General features: G+C 41.8%; 1 protein-coding gene across 1 annotated transcript in view; it reads left to right on the top strand.

The window, feature by feature from the left end:
• The window catches only part of sim2 (SIM bHLH transcription factor 2), a 41474-nt gene extending 29793 nt beyond the window's left edge, over window positions 1-11681 (top strand). Inside the window, exons 5-13 of the mRNA XM_031758978.1 lie at window positions 2421-2506; window positions 6025-6224; window positions 8241-8347; window positions 8639-8786; window positions 8868-9021; window positions 9544-9692; window positions 10530-11074; window positions 11328-11432; window positions 11590-11681. Of these exons, the coding sequence (XP_031614838.1) occupies window positions 2421-2506; window positions 6025-6224; window positions 8241-8347; window positions 8639-8786; window positions 8868-9021; window positions 9544-9692; window positions 10530-11074; window positions 11328-11432; window positions 11590-11681 (1586 nt within the window). The remainder of the gene's footprint in view (window positions 1-2420; window positions 2507-6024; window positions 6225-8240; window positions 8348-8638; window positions 8787-8867; window positions 9022-9543; window positions 9693-10529; window positions 11075-11327; window positions 11433-11589) is intronic.
• Window positions 11682-14302: the final 2621 nt, after the last annotated feature.

The following is a 14302-nucleotide window of genomic DNA, read 5'->3' as shown; positions in this document are numbered from 1 at the left end:
ATACATGTAACATGTTCAGCAATGCCTTCTGAGCGTGGGCCTTTGCCCACAGCAGTCTCATCAGGCAGGGATTTTGGTGCCACAGAGGCTCCACTGAGCTCTCCACTTTTGAAGGTATTCTCAACTTAGAGCAGGGTTATGTGGAGCTAATGGTTCTGTTCCTTGCACTCCAGCAGTTCCTGCTAAGACTGGGAGGCTATCATGTCATCATCAATACAGACAGCACAGTCACTACAGTCACAGCAGCCTACATCAACAGGAAAGGGGCCTAGACTCTAACATCCTCTGCAAGCTGGCAACCAGGTTGTGACAAGCCAGCTCCTGGTTTGAAGGAAACTCTGTCTTAGGTGAATGGAACACTATTCTCCCCTTTCTCACAGAGTGATGGTGTGGCCTCTGAGAGGAAAAGGCTCCTTGCCTTATGGCTACCAGAACTGGTGGTACGAACTATGCAAGAGTCTATGCAAGAGCCCACTAGGACTGCCTACTTGTATCACTGGGGACTGTTTGGCTCCTGGTGCATGGCCCACCAGATGGCCAACCATGAGGCTACAGTGGAGATCATCCTGCAGTTCTTGCAGTCCCAACTGGAGGCATGCAAATCAGCAGTTACCTGGCGAGGTATTGTGGCATTGATCAAGACAGATTATATTGGTCACTCACCTCCGGCTGAGTGACCAATATGATCACTCAGCCGGAGTGAATCAGAGCTGATTCATTTCCACTCAGTGGTAATGAATCAGCTCTGATCTCCCAGTTTTAAAAGGTGCCCAGAGGGCGACAGTTCACCAGTCTAGATCCCCACTCCCCCTATGGGATTTGGATTCAGACCTTTGTGCACTTCACCAACCTGCCTTCAAGCCTCAAGGATGCTGATTTGAACTGACTTTCCCTCAAAACAGCTGTTCTGATAGACATAACATTTTCCAGAAGGATTAGTGATTAGTCCATAAAGAATGTTGCAGGTTTTTACTGGAAGCAGCAGGGGTTATCCTCCGTTCCAACCCTACAGGCCAACCCAGGGCAGAAGACAGCCTGTGCCAGGCTGCTCTGTGCCCTGTCTGAGTCTTGACAGAGTATATTAGGGGCATATATATCCTATATATATATTAGGAAGACTGATCAGCTCTTTACCTGTTTTAACTTTGGGGTCCTGGTAGACGCTGGTCAAAGGCCAGACTATCCCACTGGGTTGTAGCTGTCATGCAGCAGGCATATATATTTTCGGGTACTTCCCTCCCATTCATTTCCCATGCATATGGAATATGTAAAAGAATAGAGATAGTCTCTTACTCAGAGAACCAAAGTTACAATGTAACCATACAATTCAGAAAGAGCTATTAGCCATTAACTTGGTATATCTCAGCATGGTGTGTCATATATCCTAAAACAATGAGATAACTGGACAAGTAGAAGACAAAAGTGTACAGGAGATGAAAATGGGTAAAATTTATGTCTTTATGAAACAGAAATACAATCCAGTGAAGACTTGACACGGGACCTGAGATATGTATCTGCCCCTTCACTTGATCCGTCTACTATTTGTTGAAGTCGCACCAGAAATAATCTCAGTGCAAGTCTGGCTATCAAGAAGCCATTCTTAAGGAAGGGAAGCAAGGGAAATACCTGAAGTATGCCAAATTACACAAGCGATGGACTGAAAATCTGTGGTAACAAATGTTACAGAGTGATGAGTCTACATTTGAAATTTCTGGTTCAAATCATTGTCAGAATCTACAGAGGACAAAGGAAGATAAATAAAACAGTGATTATCTGCAACCATTTGTAAACACGGTGGGGGCTCAGTCATGGTTTTGGGCGTATAGCCAGTGGTGTTAAGGATCTTGTTATAGTTGATGGGATGATGAACACAAAAGATACACCAAATGCTTGAGTTTAGATCCACAATGCAATGCAATACCTTCTGGAAAGCACTTGATTGGCAAGAGGTTTGTTTTTTAGCATGAAAATGATTCCAGAAACCTTGCCAATACAGTAAAAGCATACCTGGAAAGAAAAAGACAACGAAAGACAGCCAGCTATAGATTGGCCTCTCCAGATCCCGGACTTCAATATTACTGAAGCACTGTGATCGAGAATGAAACACAAAGTAGCCACCATCCAAAGCACAGCTTTGTATGTCCTTCCACAAACCTGCAAGCCTGGACACTATTCCTGTAAACTGCATAAAGACAAAGAAAGCTTTCGCAAGAGCATTCCACCCCCACCCCAATTTTTTACTGTACTGTACTCCTAGAAAACTCTTGTCCCAGGGCTTTTGGACAGGATTATGGTAAGGTTGTGCAGTGGCAACTGGGTGAGATATGGAAGTTGTTGAAGAAGTGTTAAAAATGGAACATAATATAAATAATATAACATGCGTAATGCCTCTGAACTATTTTTTGTCTGTTTCTTGACAGAGTATGAAATTGAGCGGTCCTTCTTCTTGAGGATGAAGTGTGTTCTTGCCAAACGAAATGCAGGGCTGACATGTGGAGGATATAAGGTATGTAAAGCCAGTGGATGATAAATCTGCCAACAAGGACACCAAAGTTCAGTGGGTGCATTTGTTTCTAATTTCTTCCTATCTTGGTTCCTTTGTGACATGAAAATAATTTTCCCTTTTCCTATTGATGATTTTCCAGTCCTTTCTAAGCATAATTTTTTTTAACCAAAAACAAAGACCCCCTTCCTTTGTAATACATTTACTGATTGATTAACTGATGTGGGTGTTCATGGTATTGTGAAAACAGCTTTTAATGTTCAATAACATTTATTGAACTGTAATACTGTAGAACAAATACAGTTCAGTGTATATATTGTTCACAGACACACAGTACACATTGTGTGTTTTTGTCTTTAATGCTTGGATGAAAACCCATGTACGCATGTACATCAATAAATGCTCTGTTTAGTCCCTTGAGATACTCTGTCAGGTTTTTGCTCCAGCTGCCTTCATTTGCTGTTTGTTTGTGGGTCTCTCTGCCTTCAGTTTCATCTGAACTTATTGAAAACAATGCTCCTTTTGCTTGAAATCAGATGACTGACTTTCCATTGACATATATTCAATTTTCTTGCCTTGCAAAACTCTTGGATTGCTTTTGCAGTATGCTATAGCACACAAGCTCCAGGGAACTTTAAAGCACACTTTTTGCCCTATTGTGTCTCTATGAGCAAGCACCTGGTAACAATAGGAATGAAAATCTTCAGCAGAACCAGGCTTAGGGAGGCAGCCATCTACCAGTTGGGGGTGAGGGGAGGGAGACTGGACAAAAGACATGCTGCAGAAAAGAGCCAGATTAATAATAATGAATTATTAAATGCAGTGTGATGTATAAACTAGAGATGGCATGATACCACTTTTTTATGTCCGATACCGATACCGATATCATAAATTTGGATATCTGCCGATACCGATATGAATCCGATATAGTGTGTGTTTTAATCAATAAAACTGTTTTTTTAAATATCTTGCTGCATTTGTATAAGTTCATACTCAAGTTTAAATAAACAACAACACTAAAGCTATTCTGTTATACCTGTATGTAAAAAATACACTGCACCCAAAATATTTCATAGTTCAGCAACACTGATCAATCTAATAAACTTAAACCTGCTCCATCCTTCCTCTTCTGGTATTTTAAAGAGTACTTAGCAGAAATATTAAGCAACCTAACTAATAGGGTTGCAAACTCCCAGCAAAAAAAAATAATAGGGAACCACCCCCCACCCTCCACCTCATGATGCTTAATCGATGTAATCAACTAATTTGATGCAGGGTGAAAAAAAATGCACAGAAATAAATTAATTTTCAAGAATAATTAAATAGATTCAACATCTTTCTTCAACAGAATTGCAGACTGCACAGATGGTACCTTCCCAAAGGAAAAAGTACTATAGCTTACTAGGGTATATTAGACTTAACAGTTACTATATACAGTAATGGACTTCTATACATTTTACATCAGATTAAAACTTTGGGTGTAAGATTCAGATAATTATTTATTAAAAGCTAGACATTTTAAATGAGAATAAGAAAGAAAAGTATGTCTTTGTGCCCCCTTTTCCCTGTTCATGCCCTATCGGCCCCCCTGGCTAAACTTTGCTAGATCCGCCCCTGCACAGTTACCAGCCGTCAGCTACATAGAAAAGGATCCTGGTGTAGAAAGTAATATTAAATACATTCTAACAACAGCTTATCAAGCTTAAACGTGCTGCTGTTGTTCAGACGCTGGTTTCCTCTTTCTGGTGCAAAGTGGGCCAAAAACAAAGAAGAGAGACGGACTCGCGACAGAAAAGCCGATCAGCTGATCATTGATCAGTTTCATGATTGAAGTAGCAGCAGGAGAGGGAGAGAGAGAGAGGCAGTCGCTCCATATATCGGTTGTTAAGCTTAACATGGGAACGCTTTACAAACACTCAGAGATGAACTTACACACTTGCTTTACTTCTCTCTGGGATAACTTCCTCGGAGATGAAATGCTGGTTTGGTAGCGAGGCTACAAATACACACAGCCGCTCTATCACGTGAGGCATACTGCTCCGACTTGCTACGGTTATGAGCCGAGTTACGCCATGTCGCAAGTTTTGTGAGGTGCTTTTTTGATATTTAATGGATCGGATTACATTTTGTATTTTTCGCCGATATCCGATCCAGTAATTTAGGTCAGTATCGGACCGATACCGATACGTAATATCGGATCGGTCCATCTCTAGTATAAACACATGGTGAGTGAAAAAGGTGAGTGAATAAGAAACATGCATAACTAAGGGAGGATTCAGGGTCACCTGGTCCAGCCCTAACTATATGCTTGAGCAAAAAGGAAAGTTTGAAGCCTAATCTTGAAAGTAGAGATGGTGTCTGTCTCCTGAATCCAAACTGGAAGCTGGTTCCACAGAAGAGGGGCCTGAAAACTGAAGGCTCTGCCTCCCATTCTACTTTTAAATACTCTATGAACAACAAGTAGGCCTGCAGTGTGAGAGTGAAGTGCTCTAATGTCCACATGCATGTAAACGGTAAACAAACAGTTAATTATAAGCTTACTCATTAATTCAAAAAGGTGCTGTTTTCTATGTAAGGAGTGCATGAATGTCAAACACTCTTGCACTCATTTACACTTTAGTGGACGCATCAAGGGCAATTCTGTTCCAGTATAGTCCCCAAGGATATGCAGCCTGGAGGAGTCGGGGTGACCCACCGACTTTCTGATTGGTAGACAACCCACTCTGCTGCCATGCCCACACCTTTAATTCCTGAGAGTTATACGTAATATTTTTGATATTTGGTGTGTCGGCATGTGTTAGGTTAAAAGCACTTTCCTCTGTGTGTGTGTGTGTGTGTGTGTGTGTGTGTATGAGTGAATAAGGCTTGTAGTAAGACAGCACTTTGTGTATTTAGATGAGGTACTATATAAAACTGCTATTTCAGTACCAGTGCATGTATCGTTTTATTAAACCCCTTAAATTAAAGCTGTAACTCTATATTTTAATGACATTCTGATAATTTGAATAATTATATTTTATAAAAATATTATAAAATTTATATTGTAATAATATAGAAATAAAATTAAAATATTTACATATTAAAATACTGAAAATATTAAATATTTATTACCATTATTACTACTACTATTCGAGCGGCACAGGAGGGTTGTTTTTTAATTGTTAAATGAACACATTTCACATTTCATTTTTGAGATACTGTATGTCTGAGAAGTTATCTTAAAAGGGGCACAATCAGTGCATCTGTGGCACACATATTTCTTGAGCATCTTCACTAGAGCCCAGATCAGATCCGACAAAAAGGAGCATGTGATCCACATGAAATGCACCCAAATACGAAAGCTGCATTTCTGACTGTGGTTTGAACATCATGGTTTGTTAAGTGATAGTTTAACTGCCAAAATGTAATCCTATAAAAGTTGTTTCATAAAGCGCTACTTGGTTAAACAATGAAGTTTGATTTGGAAAAGTCCCAGCTCCTTTTGAATGCATTGAAGTTCGTTTCCTACCGTTGTTTCCCAGGTCATCCACTGCAGTGGCTACCTGAAAGTGCGTCAGTACATGGTGGACATGGTGCTCTATGAATCATGCTATCAGACTGTGGGCCTGGTAGCAGTTGGACACTCCCTGCCTCCCAGTGGTATCACTGAGATCAAACTCCATAGTAACATGTTCATGTTCAGAGCCAGCCTGGACTTTAAGCTCATCTTTTTGGACATGAGGTAGGAGACATGTTGAGAAGGTGGGGAGATAAAGGAAAACCATGACATTATGATATTCTGTTAAAACTCATCGTCACAATAAATGAGCAACATAAAGATAAATCTAGTAATAACAGGGCTCTAGACTAACTTTTTGCCATGGTTGCACTGGTGCGCCTAACAGTTAAAAGTTAGGCGCACCCAAATCTTTCAACCGCATCGCTTAAAGCCACAGTTTTACATGTGCACTTTTTTGGGGGGAAAATTGCTGTCTATACAGACAATATTCATTTGTAAATGATTAATTAACAATCTTGTCAACACAAAGTTCTTTATTTGGAGCACATTTCTACAAGAAAGATAAGTTACTGAAAAAGTGATTGTGCTTAAAGTGCTTTGGCACTCTTTGGCAATATTGTAGACAATGTTAAACTTAATCATCATCTTGGCTCCTCTGACAATCTGTTTGCTGCTGCAGCAGGCAGCAGCAAACAGGTTAATGGCTCCGTGTCAGAGCACTGGCTTGAATTTCAGACAGATCAGGCCTTAACTTAACAAAAAAATTATCAATAGTTCTTTTCATCTTTTCTTATTACCCACAGCTACATCCACTTCTGTCGGGCCTAGGCTACTCACTAGGGCTGGGTATCATCACTGATTTCTATAATCCATTTGATTCCAATTCACAAGGTCCCGATTCGATTTGATTCAATTTAGCCTCAGACAGTCAGAAATATTATAATTCTGATCATTTATCAGTACTGATACATGTGAGACTTTATCAGAATTGTGAGCATCACAGCAGATGCCTTTGTGTGAAAGTAACTGAGGATAAAACACAGAAAAAGGAGATTTTCCTGGCCTGCATGCTTTTTATAGCAGATAACCTTAAACATATTCTGCAATTTTACATAATTTTAAAAAGTTTAATTTTCCTCAGTACTGAACAACAAAAATTAGGCTCTCGTTTCAGAGGTCATTTAAGTAAAAAAAAAAGAAAAAAAAACAACGGCCAACAGGGCTGTAAACAACGGTAGACTGGTGGGTAATAAGTGAATGAATAATGCCGAAAACTGAGATTTGAGACGGGAACCTGTTCTTGAAGTGCACTGAGAGAGACAGAGAGAGAGAGAGCTGTGCATGAAGTGTGATTTTTATCGTGGTAGAAGCAAAACAGCAGAAGTCAGAGAGAATTCAAGACGATGTTTATCAAATGTGAATCGTAGTATTGCTTCTTTTGCTGCTGGTTCAGTGAATTTTGGTTGGAGAGAGACAAAACCTGCAGCTCAGAATCAGCGCAAAAAAGACATAAACACAAAGTGGACCCGACGCATCAGAGTCAGTGAGCTGTCGGCTTTCAGCCCCGACAGCGTGTCCGTGTACGGGCCGTCGGGTGAGAAAACCGAGAAAGAGAAAGCTGATTCTGATGCGTCGGGTCCGCGCTCTGTGTTTACGTGGAATTCGTTTACCTGCTCTCATTTACTGTTTGGTGGTTGTTCAAATAGTTTTGTGAGCTTTAACCTGAGATTCTGGCGTTTCTGGCAAAATACATTTATATTTAAAAGTCGATTCAGGATTTCATGAATTAATATCACTTTATTCAAGCTACTCACCTCCCTCTATCCACCTGCACTTTCAAACGCACACGCGAAAGGGTCCCGCCCCTGATTATCTCTGATTGGTTTACACCAAGATAGGGGCATAATGTGTGTCAGTTGTTGACCACACGGAGACTTTCAGAGTTCCAGATTTTTTTCTTTTTGTACTCGGAAAGTTGGTAGCACCGCTGCGACCTAGGATTTTTTTTAGTCGCACCATTGAAAGATAATTGGTCGCACTCTAGAGCCCTGAATAAGGATTAACCCAGGTATAATACATTAAACAATTAAAACGATATTCACTAAAAAGTATTGGTATATAAGCTTAACAAAAAGCAATTTTAAAACATTTTAGGGCTGTTAAATGAACATTATGATTCACTTCCAAATTTGAATGTTCAAATCAGCTCTGACCTGTTATTCTTTCCTGGGGAGTCAGGGTGGCAGAGCTGACAGGCTACGAGCCCCAGGACCTGATAGACAAGACTCTTTACCACCATGTTCATGCCTGTGACATTTTCCATCTACGATACGCTCATCATTTATGTAAGTTTAAAAATTTTCAGTGATATTTATGGGGGAGGATGGAGTGACTTATGTGTTAACTTTTGGGAGGAGTTTAAAACATTGCCTTTGATTTGTATTTTGCATTTATAGCTTGATTAATGTTGTGTGTATTTGCCTTGAGGATGAAAAGTAGTTCAATCTGGTACAATGTTTTTGTGTTTGGTTACTGACAAATAAATAATAATTTTAGATGCTAACTAAATTAAAAGAACTAACCTAAAGATAATTACATAGGGAGATTTGACCAGTTTATCTCTGTGTTTACTACAGTGCTGGTGAAGGGTCAGGTTACCACCAAGTATTACCGCTTGCTATCAAAGCATGGAGGTTGGGTGTGGGTGCAGAGTTACGCCACCATTGTCCACAACAGCCGTTCATCCAGACCTCACTGTATTGTCAGTGTGAACTACGTCCTCACGTGAGTCAGCAGCCTCCTTCTAAAATGTAAAAAAACCTGCATGAAACAATGCAGACTATATACCTGTTTTATTGTACACAGTGACATTGAAAGAAAGGAACTGCAGTTATCTGAAGATCAGAGTCAAGCCACTAAGTGTGGTGTAAGTCTCACTTCATCTCAGGACCACAGCAGACAATTCAGAACCAAAGCAGTCAAGATGAAGACCAAACTAAGAGAAGCTCCCTATCTTGAGGTAGGACTTCCACGTGACCTACTAATTATTAATATTCCAGAGAAATATAGAAATAAATGAAATATTTCCTAACTTTCTTATAGCAAAAAATAATATATCAGTTTCATTACAGAAATATTAATATTGCAAACTACAAAATTAGGGAAACTGTGTTTGTGTGAGCCACCATGCCAACTTTACTTTTCAGTCACTTTAAAACAACCAGAAAGGAACAAAGTGGTGTACAGTAGAATAAATATAAGACAGAGTAAAAAAAACCAAACAACAACAACAACACATATCTGCTCATACAAGTGTAAAAGTAGAACATCATGCATCTTCTTTCACTTATTGGGTGGCGGGGGCAGCAGCTTAAACAGAGAAGCCCAGACCTCCATCTCCCTGGCCACCTCCTGCAGCTTGCCCGATAAAACCAAGGCATTCCCAGGCCTCCTCCCGGTGGGACTCACCCAAGAGGGGGCCAAGAGGTATCCTTGTCAGATGGCCGAACCACCTCAACTGGCTCCTTTCGATGTGGAGGAGCAGCAGCTCTACTCTGAGCCCCTGCCGGATAGCCGAACTCCTCAACCTATCTCTAAGGGAAAGGCCAGTCACCCATTGGAGAAGGCCTTTCCGCCGCTTCTATCCACGATCAAGTTCTTTCGGTCACTTCCTACAGCTCGTGACCATAGGTGAGGGTAGGGACGTAAATTGACTGGTAAATTGAGAGCTTCGCTTTTACACTCAGCTCTCTTCACCACGATGGACCGGTACAGCGTCTGCATCACTGCAGTTGCAGCACCAATCCATCCGTTGATCTCCTGCTCCCTTCCATCCATCCATTCATCCATCCATCCATCTTCTTCCACTTATCCGGGGCTGGATTGTGGGAGCAGCAGCCTAAGAAGAGAAGACCCTGACATACTTAAACTTCTCCAATTGGGGCAGGAACTCCTCCCTGACCCAGAGTGGGCACTCCATCCTTTTCTGACTGAAGACCATAGCCTCAGATTTGGAGGTGCTGATTTTCATTCCCACAGCTTCACAGTCAGCTGCCACCTGTTCCAGTGCGAGCTGGAGGCCATCACCCGATGAAGCAACAGAACCACATCATCTGCGAAAAGCAGAGATGAGATTCTGAGACCACCCAAATGAAAGCCTTCCGCCACTTGGCTACGTCTAGAAATTCTGTCCATAAAAACTGCGAACATAATCTGTGACAAAGGGCAGGCCTGGCTGAGTCCATCGCCTAAGTTGGTCCGACTTAATGCCAGTTATGTGGACCAAGCTCTTGCAACAGTTGTTGGGCCAGACACCCAATACTCCCGCATTTCCCATAGGACACTGACATGGTCAAATGAGTTCTCCAAGTCCACAAAACACATGTAGACTGTTTGGACAAACTCCCATGCACCCTCAGGTATCCTTGAGAGTGTAAAGAGCTGGTCCAGTGTTCCGTGACCAGGACAAAAACCACATTGTTACTCCTGTGTCCGAGATTTGACTAAGAGATGGACTCTCTTTTCCAGCACCCTGGCGAAGACTTTCACAGGGAGGGTTAGGAGTGTGATCCCCCCTGTAGTTGGAACATATCCTTGGGTCCCCCTTCTTAAAGATGGGAACCACCACCCCAGTCTGCCAATCTCCTCCGTGACTCGCTACCTTGATTTGGCGGAGGGGTTTGTAAGTACCAGGGATCCTGGGGGCTATGTTGTTGGGGGGCTTTTGCCACCAGTAGGGTCTCCCATGGCAAATTGGTCCTGGGTGAAGGACCAGATAAAGAACTATTCAAAACACTCCTCTGAGTATAAGATCAAGGGAACAGTTCACCCTGCCAGCGATATGGTTACTGGGGCCCAGCCCTGGAGGGTGGAGGGTGCCCGAGAGCAAGTGTCTAGTGGCCGGCCCTTAATCCATGAGGCCTGGCCAGGCACAGCCCGAAAAGGAACATGGGCCCATCCTCCTGTTGGCCGACCATGCACAGGAGATGCCGTAGCTAACAAGACTGGCAATTCAAACATGGAATGTCCCCACTTGAAGGGAGGGAGCCAGAGTCTGTGCGTGAAGTTGAGAGGTAGCAACTAGGTATAATCGGGCTCACCTCAAAGCATGGCTTGGGCTTTGGAACCAGTCTCTTTGAGAGGGGCTGGACTCTCTCTCAGTCTGGAGTGTCCCTGGGTGAAAGGTGGCGGGCTGGGGTGAGTATCCTATTATCCCCTCTGCTTGCTGGCTGTACATTGGGGTTTCTCCCAGTGGACAAAAGGGTTTGTTCCCTGCGACTTCGGGTCAGGGAACGGGTCCTGACTGTCGTCTGCGTTTATTCGCAGAGTACCCAGCCTTTTTGGAGTCTCTGGGCAGGGTCCTTAAGGGTGCTCCACCTGGGGACTCTGTTGTCCTACTGGTAGACTTCAACGATCATGTGAGCAATGACAGTAAGACCTGGAGGGGTGTGATTGGGAGGAATGGCCTCCCCAATATGAACCTGTTTTGTTACTGGACTGCGAACCACAGTGTGTCCATAACAAACACCATGTTCGTACATAAGGGTGTCCATAAGTGCATGTAGCATGAGGACACCCTATTCCGCAGGTCGATCATCAGGCCTGCGGCCATATGTTCTGGACACTCTGATGCCTGTCGTGGTGGTAACCCCTGAACCAAAGGATTTACACCAGACGTGAAGGGAGCCACCAGGTTGAAGAAAGAGTCCTATCAGGCTTGGTTAGCCTGTCGGACTTTGGAGGCAGCTGACAGGTACCCACAGGCCAAGCACAACACTGCTCGCAGTAAAAAAATTAATTTGATAAAATAAAGTGGCTTTTTCACAAGGTCAAAAAGAAGAGATGTGTTTGAAGAAATGAGTTAGAAATAGACAAAAGAGAAACCTGTTCATTGTGCAAAAGTAGCTCATTCCATAGTAGTGAACTGCAACAGTGAAAGCACGGCCCCCTCTGAGCTTACATATAGTTTTAGGCAGACCTGAAAGAACAGGTAGGTAAATAAAGACAGAGCAGCTCAGAGAGATAGGGCGTGTCAAGACTATTGAGGGCTGTAAAAGCAAACAAAAGAATTTTAAAATTCTTTTTTAAAAATGTTCAATTTAAAAAGTTGAGAACCATCCAGGCCTTTATGTGGTCAAGATACTTGAACAATAGCCTAACACAGTATGCATCATTATTTTAAAGAGAAACATAAATCAGACTCCTGTCTGCATAACGTCTGTATGACGTGTTTCCTAAGTATCGAACTAAGTGGGGGGGGCTTAAAGCGAAGCCCTGTGGAACCCCACATGAAGGGGAGCAGAGGAGGATATCAACAGTGCATCTGGAAAGCATTCTCAGCATCCACATTTTGTCATGTTACAGCCTTATTCCGCAATGGAATTAATTAGTTTTGACCTCAAAAAAATACACACAATACCCCGTTTTGACAAAGTCCAAAACATTTGCTTTGAATTTTTGCAGATTTCTTAAAAATAAAAAGAACAAAACCGTAACATGTACAAGTATTCACAGCCTATGCACGGAGATAGCCCCAAAATGTTTGGCATTGAGTCTTTGGTACTCTTGGGGGCCGTGGATGGCGCAGTTGTCCTGGTTCCATCTCTTTCTCCTTCCAGGTTTTTGGGGGGCATCGCTGCAGCTTCCCACCCTCATTATCAAGTATATGTGTGATAAAGACATATACACACACACACACACTCTCTCTCTCTCTCTCTCTCTCTCTCTCTCTCTCTCTCTGACTATAAGTAGCTGAGTATTTTCTAATTTTTGTGTTCCAGGTGCTGTATGTTTGGAGGGTTTTTTGTTATATTTGTATTTTATTTTGGGTTTTTTTTAAATATACCCTCTATATTATTTTTTGTCTTGCCTGTCTTGCCTTTTGTTCATCTGAATCTTTATTTGTTTATTAATTAATTTCTATTTGTGTTATTTCAGTTATTACATTATATGTAGTATAGTATGATGATGTATGAGTATTCATAGCTTTTGCTCAGTATTTTGTTGAAACACCTGTGGCAGCAATGACACCCTCATATCTTTTTGAGTATGATGTAACAAGTCTGGCAAACCTACTTTGGGGCAGTTTCTTCCATTCTTCTTTGCAGGACCTGCCAAGCTCCATCAGGTTGGATGCAGAGCATTGGTGCACAGCCATTTTCAGATCTCTCCAGAGATGTTCACTCAGGTTCAAGTCTGTGCAATGGCGGGGCCACTTCAGGACATTCACCCAGTGGTCCCAAAGACACTTCTTTGTTATCTTGGCTGTGTGCTTAAGGTTATTGCTGTGTTGGAAGCTCTGGGGCAGGTTATTAAATTCCCTTAAATCCATTTTTATGTATATAGAACCAAATCACAACAACAGTAACCTCAAGTCACTTTATACTGGAAGGTTAAGATTCTACAATAATACGGCGAAAACCACAACAATGAGATGACCTTTATAGCTCAGGACTTGGCGACAGTGTGAAGGAAAAACTCTTAAAAGGAAGAAACCACAAGTAGAACAAGGTTTAAAGAGGGGCGGCTATCTGAAACGACCAGATGGGGATGATGGGAGTAAGATGGGATAAAAGACAGTGTGGAAGAGAGCCAGAGATTAATAATAAATAATGATTAAATGCAGAGTGGTGTATAAATACTTAGTCAGTACTTTACGATATAGAGCACCTTGAGGCGGCTGCTGTTGTGATTTGGGAATATATAAAAGAAACTGAACTGAACAGAATTGAATTGCTCTAATCTATGTAAAAAAAATATTGTGCTAAACTGAGGTCTAGCAACACAAGCACAGAGATGAGTCCACTGTCAGAGGCCATAAGAAGATCATTTGTAACCTTCACTAAAGCTGTTTCTGTGCTGTGATGGGCTCTGAAACCTGAATGAAACTCTTCAAATAAGCCATAATTTCTGCCACATCAAAGCTCTGTTGTATGTAGCCCATTAATAGAGATGGATTGATCAAAAGTTTAAGACCACTTGAAAAATGGCAAAAACTCATAGTTTGCATGGTTGGATCTTAACAACTTGCTAAGATCCATGTTAAAAAATATGAGTTTTTGCCATTTATCAAGTGGTCCTAAACTTTTGATCGGGACTGTATTTAAGATTGAGGCATCAAGGATGTTTGCAAATAGCAATTGGACCTGTTCTTATATAGTACTTTTCCACTACGAGCACAACTTGCCTTAATCACCAAATTACTTTTTTCTATGTCAGTGTTTCTACCTAACATTCACACATTCAGACTCTAAGTTGGGGTTAGTATCTTTCCCTAGTCTGGCATGCAGACTGGAATTGAA

This window comes from Oreochromis aureus, linkage group 10 (assembly GCF_013358895.1).
Source record: "Oreochromis aureus strain Israel breed Guangdong linkage group 10, ZZ_aureus, whole genome shotgun sequence".
NCBI classification, from domain to species: Eukaryota; Metazoa; Chordata; class Actinopteri; order Cichliformes; family Cichlidae; genus Oreochromis; species Oreochromis aureus.
This window is presented reverse-complemented; position numbering and strand designations above follow the sequence as displayed.